The 18,301-nt window shown below is 65.7% G+C and overlaps 2 protein-coding genes and 1 pseudogene across 4 annotated transcripts in view; 1 reads left to right on the top strand and 2 right to left on the bottom strand.

Moving 5' to 3' along the window:
* The window catches only part of LOC102934537, a 1,094,240-nt pseudogene that overhangs the window by 210,507 nt on the left and 865,432 nt on the right, over nucleotides 1-18,301 (top strand).
* The window catches only part of LOC102933291 (zinc finger protein OZF), a 1,218,290-nt gene that overhangs the window by 488,566 nt on the left and 711,423 nt on the right, over nucleotides 1-18,301 (bottom strand). The gene's annotated exons all lie outside the window — the stretch shown is intronic.
* LOC122463950 (phosphoribosylformylglycinamidine synthase-like) lies at nucleotides 846-16,524 on the bottom strand. Its single transcript, XM_043537531.1, has 3 exons — nucleotides 15,813-16,524; nucleotides 2,498-2,858; nucleotides 846-1,205 (listed from the first exon to the last, which is right to left on the bottom strand). Exons 1-2 carry the CDS (start codon nucleotides 16,507-16,509, stop codon nucleotides 2,536-2,538), a joined length of 1,020 nt encoding a protein of 339 aa, XP_043393466.1. The 5' UTR covers nucleotides 16,510-16,524; the 3' UTR covers nucleotides 846-1,205; nucleotides 2,498-2,535.

The following is an 18,301-nucleotide window of genomic DNA, read 5'->3' as shown; positions in this document are numbered from 1 at the left end:
TGCGGCGTGTTTCCCACACGCTTGGAATATTCTGTCCAGGGTGAGCAGTGTTCCAAGGAGATCACCACCTGGGGACGGTGCCACCCTGTGCCAGGAGCAGCAGCTAACCTGTGTTGGTGCCTGTGAGTGGCTTGGACCCCAGCCCTACCCTTCCCCTGGCTGTGCCTACTCCAGCCCGTGTCACTGGAGGTCAGGGAGCCCAGGGCCCCCATTGCTCTGAGCATTGGGAAATTCCCAGCCCAATGCACCACGGGGAAGGAGCTCCAGACCCCACTCCCCGTCCAAGGACGGCCCCACAGTGCACCATGGGCAGAGGGCTCCAGCCTCCTCCCAGGACAGAGGGCTGCAGCTCCCCGCCCCCGCGGGAGGGATTCCCAGCCACGTGCATGGACGCAATGGAGACTACATTTCCCAGCGGCCCCATGCGGCAGGTTGCCAGCCATGACTTTCTGGGGCAGTTCTCCCCCCAGCTCTTCAGCACCCAGGCTGGGGAGTGGGCCCATGATGTGCACTCAGGGAGGGGGACTTTGATCAGATAACATTGCGGTGGCCACAGGCTCAGAGATCTATTGGGAAATGGTTTTTCCTGCACCACCCTCAGCCAGCGAGTGGTGCCTGCTGGTTTTTACCAAGAAAAGGATCATAACTTTTCCCCTCGGGGCAGTTGTCTCCTCCCCTGCCCATTAGAGCTTGATTTTCACCCCCTCCCAATCACCAAGGAATCGAAGCTGAGCCCCATTTACGGGGGAAGCATTTACAGGGGTCACTTTGACACTTATTTCTTTGCTAGGGAAACCAAAAAGTCCCAAAAGCCAGTGACAAAATCGCTACATTGGCAGCACTGCGAGCGTTAGGATAGCAGTCCCACTTCCTCCTTCCTGGTTTTATTTATATGGTAACAGAACCTTTTACCGGGTTTGAATTTCTTTTGTAAGGTCCAACTCTGCTTGGCTTTGGGCAGTTCTCAATGCATCAGCTGTCATTGGCAGAGGAGTTTCTGATGCCTTTGATCTCAGCCCAGGGACGTCTTCAGCTGGCCAGTCCCACCACTGAGGAGACCCAGCCTCAGCTCTGAGCTTTTCCACTCTCCCTTCCTAGGAGCCAAAGTCCAGTTGAAAAACGAGTTTTTCCTTTGCACAAATTGACGAGCAGCAGCATCTCTGTGTCTCTTGTCCGAGCCGGGTATTAAATTCCATGGGAGCTTTCTGCTCTGCAAAGGAACGAATGACCAATCAGAGGGGTCAGGGCCACCTTCCGCCGTGACAAGAAGCGATTTGCTCCCCTCTATATGCCGCTGCGAGCTCATGGCAGGCTGGGAAGGGAGGTTGGCAGAGTTCATTCCAGGGTGGGGAAAGAAAGGATCTGCCAGTGTCCCGGTGCCCCAGGGAAGATCTGACACCCCCGCACACATTATTACACCACGGATGTGCTGGAGATATGACAGCAAAAGGGACTGTGTGAATTGTCACGGTGGGGAATGAATCACCATCTACAGCAGTGGGGCTCAAACCAACCCTCGGAGTGCGACCCCCTCAATAAATTAAACACTTTTTAATACATTTAACACCAATATCAATGCTGGACGCAAAGCAGGGCTTGGGGTGGAGACTGACAGCTCACAACCCCCCCATGTAATGACCTCGCGACACCCTGAGGGGTCCCGACCCCCAGTTTGAGAACCCCTGATCTACAGCGGCCTCCCCAACTCTGCCCCATCAGCCGTCCCCTCTGAGTCACTCTCTTCCTCACCTCCAAGTCTCCCCCAGGCCTTTCAGATATCTGTGGCCTCTTTGTGGGGGTTCCACACGCCGTTCCCTGGATCTGGTGTGGGGGCGCAGGTCCACCCTCTTCTCTGGGTTCCAGACCCCCAGACCCATTAACCAGCAAGCAGAGGCTGCTCAGACAGCCGCGCCCCACTCACCAGGCCCACCACTAAACCCCACCAACTTCCTCTTGGGCCCGTCCTCGCCCCCAGCCGCCCAGCTCAATTACCCCACCGAACCTCTCCCCAGGTTCTGTCCAAACCTGCCTCTCCCACAACCCCCCCCCGACTTTATTCCCCACTGAACCCCTCACACCCCTGCTTTTGTTCCTCCTCAAGTCTGTCCCCAGTGGCCAGGACGGGGAACTGCTGACAGGTCTCCAGGCTGGCGGTGGCTGGCCCTGTAGGGATCAGGACTAAGGACCTTCAGGGAACAGTGTGGACCCGCCTCCTCCCATGTGACCCCGCCCCCATTCAACCTCTCTAACACAAACCCCGCCCCCTCCAGCATGACCTCACCCCACATGCCCGGTGCACAGACGGTCACACTGCAGGAGGGGGCATTTTTAAGAGCGCACCGTCCAGCCCCCACCAGCATGACCTCATATGCACCGTGCGTAGGAGGTCACAGCGGAGGGGGCGGGGCCATGTGCTCCTGAAATAGCCCCGCCTCCCCAGTCCCACACCGGATAAAACCAGGGCGGGTTTTGTGCCGGTCCCGGCCCGGGGACAAACCTTGGGATACGAGACCGGCTGGCGACTGGGCTCCGCAGTCAGGACTCCCCCTCGGGGTGCTCCAGGCACCACTCGCAGGCGTTCTGGAACATGCGCAGCCAGGGCGAGACCTCCATGGTGCGGCGCCAGTCGGGCGGCATCCAGGCCCACTGCCAGGGCAGGACGCAGCGCTCGGGGTGGGGCATCATGGCCAAATGGCGCCCGTCGGGCGAGCAGAGCCCGGCGATGCCCAGCGGGGAGCCGTTGGGGTTCAGGGGGTACTCCTGGGTGGGCTGGCCCTGGTCATCCACGTAGCGCAGCGGGGCCAAGCCCCCCGACGTCACTGCAGCCAGCACCTCGGGTGAGCGGAACCGCATCCGACCTGGGGCAGGGGAAAAGAAGGGGTGAGATGGGCAGAGAGCCCCAGCGGGACACCCCCCCACAACAGGCCCACCGCCTCCATACCCCGATGCTGCCTCGGGAGCGTGAAACCGCATGCAAGCTGGGGAGGGCATGGGGGGGAGACCGATAAAGCCCCCCCGCACATTCTCTCACTGTCATGATGGCCAGCAGGGCAGGGAGTGCGGAGCCCAGTTGCTTGCCCTGTACAGCAACGGCGGTTCTCCCGGTTGTGCGGACCCCGGCGTGCTCCACTAGAGCTGGGCAGGCCCTTCACGTGCTGAGACAGGGGGATTTTCCTTAGCTGTGGCCAGCACCTGCGCCCTTCTCCTCCTGCACCGGGCTGAGGCCCTGAGCACAGAGCTCTCCAGGTTCCTTCTGCTTGGCAAACACCCTCTGGGGGAAGGACCCGCGGGGGCGGGGAAGGAGAGCGGGTGGGGGGGACACACACTCAGGGACCGCCCTCTCCAAGAGCTCCAGCTACTGTACAAGCCAGGGAACCAGACTCCAAAAGAGACACCCCGGAGCCAACCTGCCATGACAGCCCAGGGACGGGTCGAGCAGGCAGGACGCAGCCTGAAATTCACTGCAAGTCTCTACGAGGAGCTCGCTTCCCCTCTCCTACGTCTCGTTCTCTGCAGAGGGGACACTAAGGCTCGTCAGACATCCAGAGAGTGGAGCTCCTCCCCCCCCCCACGCCCCACTCCAACCTCTGCAGTGTGCTCAGCCACTCCCCACCCCCCCGCCATACCCAGCTCCCCATGTCCAGCCCCCCAAGCCTGACTCCCACGATACCCAACCACCCCCATTAGTCCGGGTACTCAGCGCCCCCTCCCCCCATACCCAGCTCCTGGTTGGCTCGCTCCAGCTCGGTGCGGCCCCCCCCCACTCCCACAGCGCCCCCTATACACCACCCCTGCTCCCACAGCACCCCCCCACACCCACAGCGCCCCCCGATACCCTCAGAGCACCCCCCCACACCCACATCACCCCTACATCCCCACAGCGCCCCATACACTCCCCCACACCCACAGCGCCCGCTACACCTCCCCCACACCCACAGTGCCCCCATACACCCCCCCGCACCCCCCCAGTGCCCCCTTTACCACCCACAGCACCGCTCCATACCCACAGCACCCCCTACACCTCCCCCACACCCACCACGCCCCCATAAACCCCACCGCACCCTCCAGCGCCCCCTTTACCCTCAGAGCACCCCCCACACCACCACTATACACCCCCCCGCTCCCACAGTGCCCCCCACACCCCCCCACACCCTATACCCTCACAGCACCCCCCCACACCCACAGCGCCCCCATAAACCGCCCCACATAACCCTAGCGCCCCTTACACCCCCACAGCACCCCCCACACCACCTCTATACACCCCCCCTGCTCCCACAGCGCCCCCCACACACTCCCCACACCACCTCTATACACCCCCCAGCTCCCACAGCGCCCCCCACACCCTATACCCTCACAGCACCCCCCCACACCCACAGCGCCCCCATAAACCGCCCCACATAACCCTAGCGCCCCTTACACCCCCACAGCACCCCCCACACCACCTCTATACACCCCCCCTGCTCCCACAGCGCGCCCCACACACTCCCCACACCACCTCTATACACCCCCCCTGCTCCCACAGCGCCCCCCCCACACCCTATACCCTCACAGCACCCCCCCACACCCACAGCACCCCCATAAACCACCCCACATAACCCTAGCGCCCCCTATACCCCCACAGCACCCCCACACACCCCCATAAACCCCAACGCACCCTCCAGCGCCCCCTTTACCCTCAGAGCACCCCACATCCCCGTTACACCCACAGCGCCCCCACACACACCCCCCACACCCACAGCGCCCCCCCCCACACCCCATACCCTCACAGCACCCCCACACACCCACATAAACTGCCCCACATAACCCTAGCGCCCCTTACACCCCCCACACACCCCCGCACCCCCCTAACCCCTCCACACCCCCAGAGCCCAGATACACTCCCCCCACCCCCACAGCACCCCCTACACCCCCCACAGCACCCCCATAAACCGCCCCACATAACCCTAGCGCCCCTTACACCCCCCACACACCCCCGCACCCCCCCAGCACCCCCCACACCCCCAGAGCCCCCATACACTCCCCCCACACACCCCCACAGCACCACTCCATACCCACAGCACCCCCTACACCTCCCCCACACCCACCACGCCCCCATAAACCCCTTTACCCTCAGAGCACCCCCCACACCACCTCTATACACCCCCCCGCTCCCACAGTGCCCCCCACACCCCCCCACACCCTATACCCTCACAGCACCCCCCCACACCCACAGCGCCCCCATAAACCGCCCCACATAACCCTAGCGCCCCTTACACCCCCACAGCACCCCCCACACCACCTCTATACACCCCCCTGCTCCCACAGCGCCCCCCACACACTCCCCACACCACCTCTATACACCCCCCAGCTCCCACAGCGCCCCCCACACCCTATACCCTCACAGCACCCCCCACACCCACAGCACCCCCATAAACCACCCCACATAACCCTAGCGCCCCTTACACCCCCACAGCACCCCCCACACCACCTCTATACACCCCCCCTGCTCCCACAGCGCGCCCCACACACTCCCCACACCACCTCTATACACCCCCCCTGCTCCCACAGCGCCCCCCCCACACCCTATACCCTCACAGCACCCCCCCACACCCACAGCACCCCCATAAACCACCCCACACAACCCTAGCGCCCCCTATACCCCCACAGCACCCCCACACACCCCCATAAACCCCAACGCACCCTCCAGCGCCCCCTTTACCCTCAGAGCACCCCACATCCCCGTTACACCCACAGCGCCCCCACACACACCCCCCACACCCACAGCGCCCCCCCCACACCCCATACCCTCACAGCACCCCCACACACCCACATAAACTGCCCCACATAACCCTAGCGCCCCTTACACCCCCCCCACACCCTCGCACCCCCCCTAAACCCCTCCACACCGCCAGAGCCCCCATACACTCCCCCCACCCCCACAGCACCCCCTACACCCCCCACAGCACCCCCATAAACCGCCCCACATAACCCTAGCGCCCCTTACACCCCCCCCACACCCTCGCACCCCCCCTAAACCCCTCCACACCCCCAGAGCCCCCATACACTCCCCCAGCGCCCCTACACACCACCCCGCCCCCCCCGAAGCGCCCCCCCAGCGCGGGCCAAGGCCCAGGGCTCCCCCCAGGCGGGGGAGGGGGGGAGGGGCAGCGGCGCCGGCCCCCGCCCCCCCCCGCGCGCCCCTCACGCGGCCAACCGACCTCATGGAACCAAACCCCGTTTCCCGCCGCCGCTTCGTCACTCCGGGGGCGGGGCCGGGGCCGGGGCCGGGGGCGGGGCTCCCTCCTGTGACTCCGCCCCCCCCGCTGGGCGAGGGGAGCAGCGCGGCGGCCTTGGCGATCAGCCCCCCCCCGGCAGGAGGGGCCCCCCCGAAATCCCCCCCCACAGCATGGCCACGGCGTCTCCCCTAGACCCTGATGGGGGGGGGGGGTCCCGGCATCTCCCTTATACCCGGACTGGGGGGCGGGGGTCAGGGCGTCTCCCCTATACCCGGACCAGGGGGGGGGTCACAGCATCTCCCCTATACCCGGAGTGGGGGGAGGGGAGTCACTGCGTCTCCCCTATACCCGGATTTGGGGGGGTCACTGCGTCTCCCCTATACCCGGACCGGGGGGGGTCACGGCGTCTCCCCTATACCCGGAAAGGGGGGGTCACTGCGTCTCCCCTACACCCGGACGGGGGGGGGTCACGGCATCTCCCCTATACCCGGAGTGGGGGGGGGTCACGGCGTCTCCCCTATACCCGGACCGGGGGGGTCACGGCAACTCCCCTAGACCCGGAGTGGGGGGTCCCGGCGTCTCCCCTATAACCGGACCGGGGGTGTCACTGCATCTCCCCTATACCCAGACTCGGGGGGGGGTCACGGCATCTCCCCTATACCCGAACCAAGGGGGTCACGGCGTCTCCCCTAGACCCTGACTGGGGGGGGTCCCGGCATCTCCCCTATAACCGGACCGGGGGGGTCACGGCATCTCCCCTATACCCAGACTGGGGGGGGTCCCGGCGTCTCCCCTAGACCCAGACCGGGGTGGGGGTCACGGCATCTCCCTGATACCCGGAGTGGGGGGGGTCACGGCATCTCCCCTATACCCGGAATGGGGGGGGTCACTGGGTCTCCCCTATACCCGGACTGGGGGGTGTCATGGCGTCTCCCCTATACCCGGAGTGGGGGGGAGGGGAGTCACTGCATCATTCCTTTCCCCGGACCGGGTGGGTCACAGCATCTCCCCTATACCCGGAGTGGGGGGGTCACGGCATCTCCCCTATACCCAGACTGGGGGGGGGGGTCACGGCATCTCCCCTATACCCGGACTGAGGGGGTCACAGCGTCTCCCCTAGACCCTGACTGGGGGGGGACCCGGCATCTCCCCTATACCCGGACTGGGGGGGCGGTCACTGCACCTCCCCTATACCCGGACGGGGGGGGTCTCGGCATCTCCCCTATACCCAGACTGGGGGGGATCACGGCATCTCCCCTATACCCGGATTTGGGGGGGTCACTGCATCTCCCCTATACCCGGACCGGGGTGGGGGGGTGTGACGATGTGAAGCAGCAGGGAGGGGGGAGTGTTGCCCTGGGAATGTGCCCTGGGGACGGGAGACCTGAGAGCCTGTCACCTGAGCCAGGAGGGGGAGGGGGAGGTAACACCTCTGCCCAGGAATGTGGACGGAGGCTGCAGGAGGGAACCTGCTCGGTGGGTTTAGTTTTCAGTTTGGGGCTGGGAGGAGGAACACAGGGAACCCCAGGGCTGGGGTCTAAGCTCCCTGCTCCCCCAGAAGGACTTCACTGAGGGGTCCTGGGTGTACCCACAAGCTCTGTTTTGGACTGTGTTCCTGTTGTCCAATAAACCTTCTGTTTTACTGGCTGGCTGAGAGTCTCAGTGAATCCCAGGAAGAGGGGTGCAGGGCCTGGACTCCCCCACACTCCGTGACAACTGGTGGCAGCGGTGGGATCTACTGCACCCCGTGAACGGCGCTTCCTGCAGTAAGTGACTGGGGAACAGTAAAACGAAGGGGGATTGACGGGGACCAGGTGTGCTGAAGATTCAGAGAGAGACGGTTCCAGGGGCGGTTAACCCCTGGGAGTGTGTGACCAGAGAGAAGGACTTTTGCAGTAACAGGGTCCCCCGGGGGATTGCAGCAAGCGGTCCCAGGGGCGGAGGAGTCTGCAGCTCGACCCTGGCAAAGAGGTGGTGACCTCAAGAAGGACTGGCACACGAGGGGTTTTTCCTGGAAACCGTGGAAAGCTGCCCGGCCTGCGAGTGGCCAGCAGGGAGATGTACGCTAAACGCCTTAAGAGCGACCTGGTGGAGCTGTGCAGGCAGAGGGGGCTGCGCATCGGGAGGTCCACCAAGGAACAGCTGATTGCCCAGTTGGAGGAGAGGGATCGCTTGGATGACCCGATCCCTGTCCCTGAGGGAAGCCGCCCGGCGGACGCAGCGTGGGCCCTGGGGCCTGACCAGGCTGGGAGGGGTCAGACTGCTGCCCAGGACACCCCGAGACCCTTCCTACCTATGCCTGGGGGAGGGGTTGGGGGAAGCCCAGCGAATACTGAGGGCACCCTGACCCCAGCAGCCAGCAGGGGATCCTCCCGGCGGAGCTCCCCATCCCTGGAGCGGATGCGGCTGGAATGGGAGAGGGAGAGGAAAATGAGGGAGCTGGAGGATCATGAAAAACAACGTCCACATGAGGAGAAACAACGTCAACATGAGCAGGAGGAGAAGGAGAAACAACGTCAACATGAGCAGGAGGAGAAGGAGAGGGAGCGTCAGGAGAAGGAGAAACAACGTCAACATGAGCAGGAGGAGAAGGAGAGGGAGCGTCAGGAGAAGGAGAGGGAACGTCAGGAGAAGGAGAAACAAAGACAGCATGAACTGGAGCTGGCCAGGCTGAGGAGCAGTGGGGCCCCGGCTGCGGTGAGTGAGGGGGGACCCAAGACTGCAAGGGGCTTTGATAAGTGCCTCCTGGCCCAGCGGAAGGAGGGGGAGGACATAGATAGCTTCCTGACGGCCTTTGAGAATGCCTGCGAGCTGCACAGGGTTGACCCTGCAGACAGGCTCCAGTTCCTCACCCCCTTACTGGACCCCAAAGCCGTGGAGGTCTACAGCCGGATGACAGGGGCGGAGGCAGGGGACTATGAACTGTTCAAACAGGCCCTGCTCCGTGAGTTTGGGCTGACCCCCGAGATGTACCGGAGAAGGTTCCGGAGTCAGCGTAAAACGCCTGAGGCCACCTACCTACAACTGGTCAACAGGATGCAGGGATATGCCCGCAAGTGGACAGCGGGGGCCCAAACTAAAGAGGACCTGCTTGACCTGTTCGTACTGGAGCAGCTGTATGAACGGTGCCCTTCCGACCTGAGGCTGTGGCTGGTGGACAAAAAGCTCGCGAACCCCCAGCACGCAGGGCAGCTGGCCGACGAGTTTGTGAACAGTCGGTCAGGGGGTAGCCGGGAGGAGTCCCAAAAGAACAGGCCCCCCCCCGATGCAGAGAGAGAGTCACCATGGGGCCTCCCAGCGGGGAAATAGGGAGAACCCCCTCCAAAGGGGAGCGCCTGGTGTCGGGCCCCTCCGACCCGCTCGAGGGGACCAACGTGACCTGAGCTGCTATCACTGTGGCCAGAGAGGCCACGTACGGGCCCAGTGCCCCGGGCTCAGGGACAAACTGAGCAGACCCAACCTACCCAGGGTTAACTGGGTAGGGACTCAGCTGGACGAGGGGCAGGCGACCCAGGAAAGGGGAGCTACCAGCTTTAGCCACCTGCTCAGGAGGGAAGAGTACCCCAGGCCAGCTCCACCAGAGGGCTGGAGGCTCTGGACTCAGGGTGCTCGGTTTACAGGGTGGGCGCGGGGCTGTCCCTCCGGAGAGAGTGCCTTGTTCCCCAGGAGGTGGATGGGAGGAAGGTCAATGGATACTGGGATACGGGGGCGGAGGTGACGCTGGCCCGGCCCGAGGTGGTGGCCCCAGATCGGGTGGTGCCCAACACCTACCTGACCCTGACGGGGGTGGGTGGGACCCCATTTAAGGTGCCCGTGGCAAGAGTACACCTGAAATGGGGGGCCAAGGAGGGCCCCAAGGATGTGGGGGTACACCACCATTTGCCCACTGAAGTTTTGATGGGGGGAGACCTAGAGGACTGGCCAAGCGACCCCCAGACCGCCCTGGTTGTGACCCGTAGCCAGAGCCGGCGAGGGGCACTGCGACCTGACCCTGGGGAGGGTACCACACCTGGAGGCGCAGAGACCCTACTCGGGTGGGGAGGGAGCGCCGAGGGGCACGGCTCAGAGAGGCTGAGGCCTCAGACCTGGCCACGGAGGGGGAACCGGGCCCCATCCCTTCCCCAGCCGCTGAGTTCCAGGCCGAGTTGAGGAAAGACCCCTCCTTGCGGAAGCTCAGGGACCTGGCCGACCTCAGGGTGGTACAGACCATGAGGAGAGGCTGCCAGGAGAGGTTCCTGTGGGAGAAGGGGTTCCTGTACCGAGAATGGGCTCCCCCAGGGGAAGGGGAGTCCTGTGGGATCAGGAGGCAGCTGGTGGTCCCCCAGAAGTATCGCCGCAAGCTCCTGTCCCTGGCCCATGACATCCCCCTCGCAGGGCACCAGGGAATCCGGCGCACCCGGCAGAGGTTGCTACAGAACTTTTACTGGCCCGGGGTCTTTACCACGGTCCGGCAGTATTGCCGATCCTGTGACCCCTGTCAGAGGGTGGGGAAGGCCCGGGACAAGGGGAAAGCGGCCTTGAGACCTTTGCCCATCATAGAGGAGCCTTTCCAGAAGGTGGCCATGGACATCGTGGGGCCTCTCAGCAAGACGACCCGGTCGGGGAAGAAATACATTCTGGTGGTGGTAGATTTCGCCACCCGCTACCCCGAGGCAGTGCCCTTAGCTTCCATTGAAGCAGACACCGTGGCAGATGCGCTCCTGACCATTTTCAGCCGAGTGGGGTTCCCCAGGGAAGTCTTGACAGACCAAGGCTCCAACTTCATGTCGGCCCTGCTCCGGTGCTTGTGGGAGAAATGTGGGGTCCGGCACGACTGGGCCTCAGCGTATCACCCCCAGTCCAATGGGCTGGTGGAGAGGTTTAACGGGACGCTAAAGATGATGCTGAAAACCTTTATGAACCAGCACCCGCAGGATTGGGACAAGTACTTACCTCACCTGCTGTTCGCGTACAGGGAGGTGCCCCAGGAGTCTACCGGATTTTCGCCTTTCGAACTGTTATATGGAAGGAGGGTGAGGGGCCCCCTGGACCTGATGAGAGACGAGTGGGAGGGGAAGGCCACTCCCGATGGAGAGTCAGTGGTGGAGTATGTCCTGATCTTCCGAGAGAGACTGGCTGAACTCATGGGCCTGGCCAGGGAGAATCTGGCCAGAGCCCAGAGGAAGCAGAAGGTCTGGTATGACCGCACGGCGCGGGCCCGGGCCTACGCCACCGGGGATCAGGTGATGGTTCTCATCCCCGTGAGAAAGAACAAACTACAGGCCGCCTGGGAGGGCCCTTTCAAGGTCGTCAAGCAGCTCAATGAGGTAAACTATGTGGTGGAGCTGTCTAACCGGGCGCACCACCGCCGGGTGTACCATGTGAATATGATGAAGCCATATTATGCCAGGGGGAATGTGGTGTTAGCTGTGTGTGGACATTGGGAGGAGCAGGGAGATGACCCTTTAGTAGATCTATTCCCTGGGACCAGAGCTGGTTCCCCCCTGGAAACAATTCCCCTCTCGGATCAGCTCACCCCTGCCCAGCAAGCTGAGGTCAGGGGGGTGCTGCATCCGTACCGACAGCTGTTTTCCAACCAGCCTGGACGCACTAATCTGACTGTCCACCGGGTGCAGACAGGGTCGCACCCGCCGATAAGATGCTCCCCCTTCCGAGTCACCGGGAAAACTGCTCAGGACCTGGAAAGAGAGGTCCGGGACATGCTGGCTTTGGGGGTGATCCAGCCATCGGCCAGCCCTTGGGCCTCGCCGGTGGTGCTGGTCCCCAAAAAGGACGGGTCGGTCCGGTTCTGTGTGGACTATCGGAAGCTCAATGCCATCACTGTATCGGATGCCTACCCCATGCCCAGGCCGGACGAGCTCCTAGACAAGCTGGGAGGAGCTCGGTACCTTACCACCATGGACCTTACAAAGGGCTACTGGCAAGTGCCGCTGGATGCAGATGCCCGGCTGAAATCGGCCTTTATCACCCCTCTGGGGCTCTATGAGTTCCTGACCCTGCCTTTCGGCCTCAAGGGAGCGCCGGCCACCTTCCAGCGCCTGGTGGACCAGCTCCTGAGGGGGATGGAGAGTTTTGCCGTGGCGTATATTGACGACATCTGTGTCTTTAGCCAGACCTGGGAGGACCACGTGTCCCAGGTTAGACAAGTGCTGGACCGACTCCAGGGGGCTGGGCTGACTGTCAAAGCGGAGAAGTGCAAGGTGGGGATGGCTGAAGTATCTTACCTGGGCCATCGGGTGGGGAGCGGCCGCCTAAAGCCGGAACCGGCCAAGGTGGAGGTGATCAGAGACTGGCCCGCTCCCCACACCAAAAAGCAGGTCCAAGCCTTTATTGGGATGGCAGGATACTACCGAAGATTTGTGCCCCACTTTAGCGCCATAGCCACCCCCATCACTGAGCTATGCAAGAAGGGGAAGCCAGACAAGGTGGTCTGGACCGAGCAGTGCCAGGAGGCTTTCCGGGCGCTGAAGGAGGCTCTGGTCAGTGGCCCAGTTCTGGCAAACCCAGACTTTGACAAGCCCTTTGTGGTGTTCACCGACGCCTCCGACACGGGACTGGGGGCGGTGTTAATGCAGGAGGATGAAAAGGGGGAGAGACACCCCATCGTGTACCTGAGCAAGAAGTTGCTACCCCGGGAGCAACACTACGCGGCCATCGAGAAGGAGTGCCTGGCCATGGTGTGGGCCCTCAAGAAACTAGAGCCCTATCTCTTCGGGCGACACTTCACCGTCTACACCGACCACTCTCCCCTGACCTGGCTGCACCAGATGAAAGGAGCCAACGCCAAGCTCCTGAGGTGGAGCCTGCTCCTGCAGGATTACGACATGGACGTGGTCCACGTGAAGGGAAGTGCCAACCTGATAGCGGATGCGCTGTCCCGGAGAGGGGGCCCCGAACTTCCCCAGGTCACTGGTCACAGTGACCCCGCTCAGTTCAGTCTCGAAGGGGGGAGAGATGTGAGGATGTGAAGCAGCAGGGAGGGGGGAGTGTTGACCTGGGAATGTGCCCTGGGGACGGGAGACCTGAGAGCCTGTCACCTGAGCCAGGAGGGGGAGGGGGAGGTAACACCTCTGCCCAGGAATGTGGACGGAGGCTGCAGCAGGGAACCTGCTCGGTGGGTTTAGTTTTCAGTTTGGGGCTGGGTGGAGGAACACAGGGAACCCCAGGGCTGGGGTCTAAGCTCCCTGCTCCCCCAGAAGGACTTCACTGAGGGGTCCTGGGTGTACCCACAAGCTCTGTTTTGGACTGTGTTCCTGTTGTCCAATAAACCTGCTGTTTTACTGGCTGGCTGAGAGTCTCAGTGAATCCCAGGAAGAGGGGTGCAGGGCCTGGACTCCCCCACACTCCGTGACACCAGCTAAGCTAATCCCCAAGACAACTAGAACCCCTGCCGCCCCCCTACAAACCTTCCCAATGCCCCCCAGCACCAGGCTTCCCCCTGCTCCCCAGCCTGCCTGCCCCCCCACCCTTGCCTCTGGCTCCCCTCCCCCACCCCTGTACAGATGGCCCTGGCAGGGTGATGTGGGGTGGGGGAGGGGCCACCCCCCCCCCAGTTTCCACGACCCCCTTCCCCTCCCCCCGCAGCTCACCCCAAGCCAGAGGCTGCTTCAGTCCTTCCCCGACTGATGCTGCAGCTCTGCGGGGGCCCCCCCATACACTCGCTTCCTCCGCCCCTATTTCCTGCCCCTGCCCCTCGCGGTGGGGTGGGGCTGGGAGCCAGGACTCCTGGGTTCTCTCCCTGGCTCTGGGAGGCCTAGTGGGTTAGAGCAGGGGCGGCTGGGAGCCAGGACTCCTGGGTTCTCTCCCTGGCTCTGGGAGGGGTGCGGGGGCTGGTGGTTAGAGCAAGGGGGGGTTGGAAGCCCGGACTCCTGGGTTCTCTCCCTGGCCCTCTCCCTGTCTCCAGCCCACAGCCCTCTCCGGGCTGAGACTTACTTCCAAGAGTGAAGGGGAATCGGTCTCCAGCCTCGCTGGGTGCCAGGACTCCTGGGTTCTCTCTCTGCCCCTCCAGTGCATCTGGTCTCCAGCAGAGACGGGGGAATTGGAGACCCAGAGACCCCAGCCAGCCAGTGAGACCCCCCCCAACTTCCCAGCCAGCACCACCACTTACAGCCCGGCCTCCCTGGGGGGACCCCGGTGTCCGACTGGAGAGGGGCGCCTGGCACGGGGCAGCGTGGCACGGAGGGGCCTGGCTCCTTCCAGGGGGGCGTTGGGGGAAAGCACATATAATGGGGGGGGTGCACGGGATGGGGGGGACAGGAATACACCCCCTCTAGCCTTTGGTCCTCCCACTCACAGCTGGCAGGGCCCGTCTGAACCTCCGGGCCCAGACCCGCTCCCAGCGCTCCTGAAACGCGGCCACCTCTGGGGTGGAGAAGAACAGGGCTGGGACAGCCCACAGCAACGCTGGGGGTGGAGAGAGGAGACTGCCGGGGGGAGCGCGCCCCACAGCACAGCCCTCCCATCCCCACCCCCCAGCACGCATCTGGGGCCTCGGGGCCAGCCATGACACACAGGAAGAAACTTTCCTTCCTGTGTCAACACCCGAGGTCCTGAGACACCTTCTGCTCCCAGAGCCAGGTGTGCCAGCCCGAGAGCCCCACACCCGCCTTGCCCCCGCCCCACCCGCTTGGCGCGGGCCTCCCTTCCCTTACTGCCGGGGAGGTTATTTCGGCCTTGCCTGCCCTGGGGTGAGAACGCCACCCTGGAGACCTCAGGGCTGGAGAGGGAGAGGATAGAACCCAGGAGTCCTGGCTCCCAGCGCCCCCCCGCTCTAACCCACCAGGCCCCACTCCCCTCCCAGAGCCGGGCAGAGAACCCAGGAGTCCTGGCTCCCAGCCCCCCTGCTCTGACCCACCAGGCCCCACTCCCCCCCCAGAGCCGGGGAGAGAACCCAGGAGTCCTGGCTCCCAGCCCCCCTGCTCTGACCCACCAGGCCCCACTCCCCCCCCAGAGCCGGGGAGAGAACCCAGGAGTCCTGGCTCCCAGCCCCACTTGTGCAGAGGTACTTGCCCGCAGACAAAGCACCTTCCCCATTCCCTGGACACTGAGATCCCGACTCATTTCATGTCTCTCACTTCCTCGTTCACCGGCTCTGGCGACCCCCAGACGCTGACGCTGTGGGGCTGGCTCGGACGAGCCCCATCCCGTTAGGAGCCGGCATGCCTGGGTGCTCCCCCAGAGGAAACGCAAGAAGGCCTGGGGACCCCTAATGACAGGGCCAGCACTGACGGCCAGAGAGAGCCCGCAGCTGCCCCCCTCTCCGCCCCCCCAGCCCAGCACCCCCTGCTGCCCCCCACCTCACCCCCTGCAGCCCGGCACCCCCTAGGGACGCCCTGGCTGCCCGGGGAGAGCCCACCTCTGGAGGGGAGCCCCAGGACCCCTCAGCCCACAGGGACCCACGGGAGCAATGGGGCGGGCTGGGGGGCAGCTGGGGACATCTGCTGAGCCGTGCTGGGGGCCCGGGCTGGATGCTGGGTCCGGGGGGCTGGGCAGGAAACAGCCCCCGCCCAGCAGCGCACTGCGGACGCGTCCCCGCCGCCCCCCTTGTCCCCCGGGGCTCGGGCTGCGCTGCAGACCCGGCTCTGCGGCGCCACCCACCTTCGGTCGCCTTCACGGGCGCACGGTCCCCCCCGGGGCGCAGGATCCGGGGCGCACGGTCCCCCCCTGGGGCGCAGGATCCGGGGCGCACGGTCCCCCCTCGGGATGTAGGATCCGGGGCGCACGGTCCCTCCCTGGGGCGCAGGATCCGGGGCGCACGGTCCCCCCCCCGGGGGGCAGGATCCGGGGCGCACGGTCCCCCCTCGGGATGTAGGATCCGGGGCGCACGGTCCCTCCCTGGGGCGCAGGATCCGGGGCGCACGGTCCCCCCCCTGGGGCGCAGGATCCGGGGCGCACGGTCCCCCCTGGGGCGCAGGATCCGGGGCGCACGGTCCCCCCTGAGGCGCAGGATACAGGGGCGCACGGTCCCTCCCTGGGGATGTAGGATCGGGGCGCACGGGCCCCCCCGGGGACGTAGGATCCGGGGCGCTCCGGGCCCGGGCCGCGGGGTCCCGCCCGAGGATCCGGGCTCAGCCGCCCTTTGTCCCGCACACGCCGCCGGGCTGCTGCAGGCGGCCGCTGCCTGCGCTCGGGGCAGGCGCCGCCGCCTCCATGTGACCGGCCCGGGATGGGGGGCGGAGCCGGGATGTGGGGGGACAGGGGGGCGGGGGCGGGGAGAACACGACTGGAGTCCCGGCTCCCGGCCTGGGATGGAACCGGCAGCGCCCCCAGACTGGCACCAAGACCCCCACCGCATCCTGGCACGGCGCCCCCCAGCCTGGTACCGCCCCCCCAGCCTGGCACCGTGCCCCCCACCTAGCACGGCACCCCCAGCCTGGCACCACACTCCCCATCCCGGCACTGCGCCCCCCTGCCTGGCACCGCACCCCCAGCCTGGCACCGCACCCCCATCTTGGCACCACGCCCCCCAGCCTGGCACCACACTCCCCATCCCGGCACTGCGCCCCCCAGCCTGGCACCGCACCCCCAGCCTGGCACTGCACCCCCATCTTGGCACCGTGCCCCCCACCTGGCAGGGAACCCCCAGCCTGGCACTGCACCCCCATCTTGGCACCGTGCCCCCCACCTGGCAGGGCACCCCCATCCTGGCACTGCACCCCCATCCTGGCACTGTGCCCCCCACCTGGCAGGTCACCCCCAGCCTGGCACCATGCCCTCCTGCCTGGCACCATGCCCCCCATATGGCACCGCACGCCCAGCCTGGCACTGCACCCCCATCTTGGCACCACGCCCCCCAGCCTGGCATCGTGCCCCCCACCTAGCACGGCACCCCCAGCCTGGCACCACACTCCCCATCCCGGCACTGCGCCCCCCTGCCTGGCACCGCACCCCCAGCCTGGCACTGCACCCCCATCCTGGCACCGTGCCCCACACCTTGCAGGGCACCCCCAGCCTGGCACCGTGCCCTCCTGCCTGGCACCGTGCCCCCCACATGGCACCGCACCCCCAGCCTGGCACTGCACCCCCATCTTGGCATCATGCCCCCATCTTGGCACCACGCCCCCCAGCCTGGTACCACGCCCCCCATCTTGGCACCGTGCCCCCACCTGGCACCGTGCAATCCTGGCACCGTGCCCCCCACCTCGCAGGACACCCCCAGCCTGGCACCACGCCCTCCTGCCTGGCACCGCGCCCCCATCCTGGCACCGTGCCCCCCACCTAGCAGGGCACCCCCAGCCTGGCACCACGCCCTCCTGCCTGGCACCGCGCCCCCATCCTGTCATTTCTGGTGAGCCGCCAACCACACCCCAGGCCCTCTGCTCCCCGGCCGGCCTTTGCCCCCTTTATCTCCGGGTGTGGCTCGCGGGGAAGGGGGCTGAACCGCTCACCCATGTGTCCTAGGCCCCACACTGCACCCAGACCAGCGAGTCTCCTCCCTCCCAAGGGCTTCCCCAGCTCCCTCCCCGGCCTGGTGGGGAGCCCAGCAGGGGGCGCCGTGCTGTGGGCAACGAACGGGGAGGGGCGCTCAGCAGGGGGCGCTCTCCCCTAGGCACCAGGGCGGCGCTAGGGGGCGCTGTTGCTAAAGGGGGCCCAGGGCTGCAGGAGCCACGTGACTATCCCCCGCAGGCCTGGGGCGCCTGTGGCCACACTGAGCATGCGCAAGGGACCGAGCCTGCGCAGCGGCCTCGGCTGACGCCACTGCCCTTCTCCCTGCCCGCCCTTGCGCCCGGGGCTGGGGGGCCGCTGTGGGGGCGGGGCGGAGCAGGGCGCTGGGCGGGGGGGTCCGGCAGCCGGAGGCGGGGTCAGGAGAGGGGCAAACTCCGGGTGGGGGGGGCCATTCCCTCTGTTCCACGTCCAGTCGCCAGGGGGCGCTGGGCTGCAGGGACCGGGGGGGGCAGCAGGGGGCGCTGGGCTGCAGGGACCGGGGGGGGCAGCAGGGGGCACTGGGGCTGCAGGGACCGGGGGGGGCAGCAGGGGGCGCTGGGCTGCAGGGACCGGGGGGGGCAGCAGGGGGCGCTGGGCTGCAGGGACCGGGGGGGGGAGGCAGGGGGCGCTGGGCTGCAGGGACCGGGGGGGCAGCAGGGGGC

The sequence above is a fragment of the Chelonia mydas genome, chromosome 28 (assembly GCF_015237465.2).
Source record: "Chelonia mydas isolate rCheMyd1 chromosome 28, rCheMyd1.pri.v2, whole genome shotgun sequence".
Lineage (NCBI taxonomy): Eukaryota > Metazoa > Chordata > Testudines > Cheloniidae > Chelonia > Chelonia mydas.
The sequence above is the reverse complement of the archived record's forward strand: the minus strand, read 5'-3'. Positions and strand labels throughout refer to the sequence as shown.

Bases quoted from the DNA above. Each gene is read 5' to 3' on its own strand.
- LOC122463950 (XM_043537531.1), bottom strand. From the start codon at position 16,509: ATGCGGTGGGGGTCTTGGTGCCAGTCTGGGGGCGCTGCCGGTTCCATC. The intron at 2,859-15,812 runs GTGGGTGGCGCC...CCCCTGCCCCAG, and splicing joins GCCCGTGAAGGCGACCGAAG to GTCGGATGCGGTTCCGCTCA.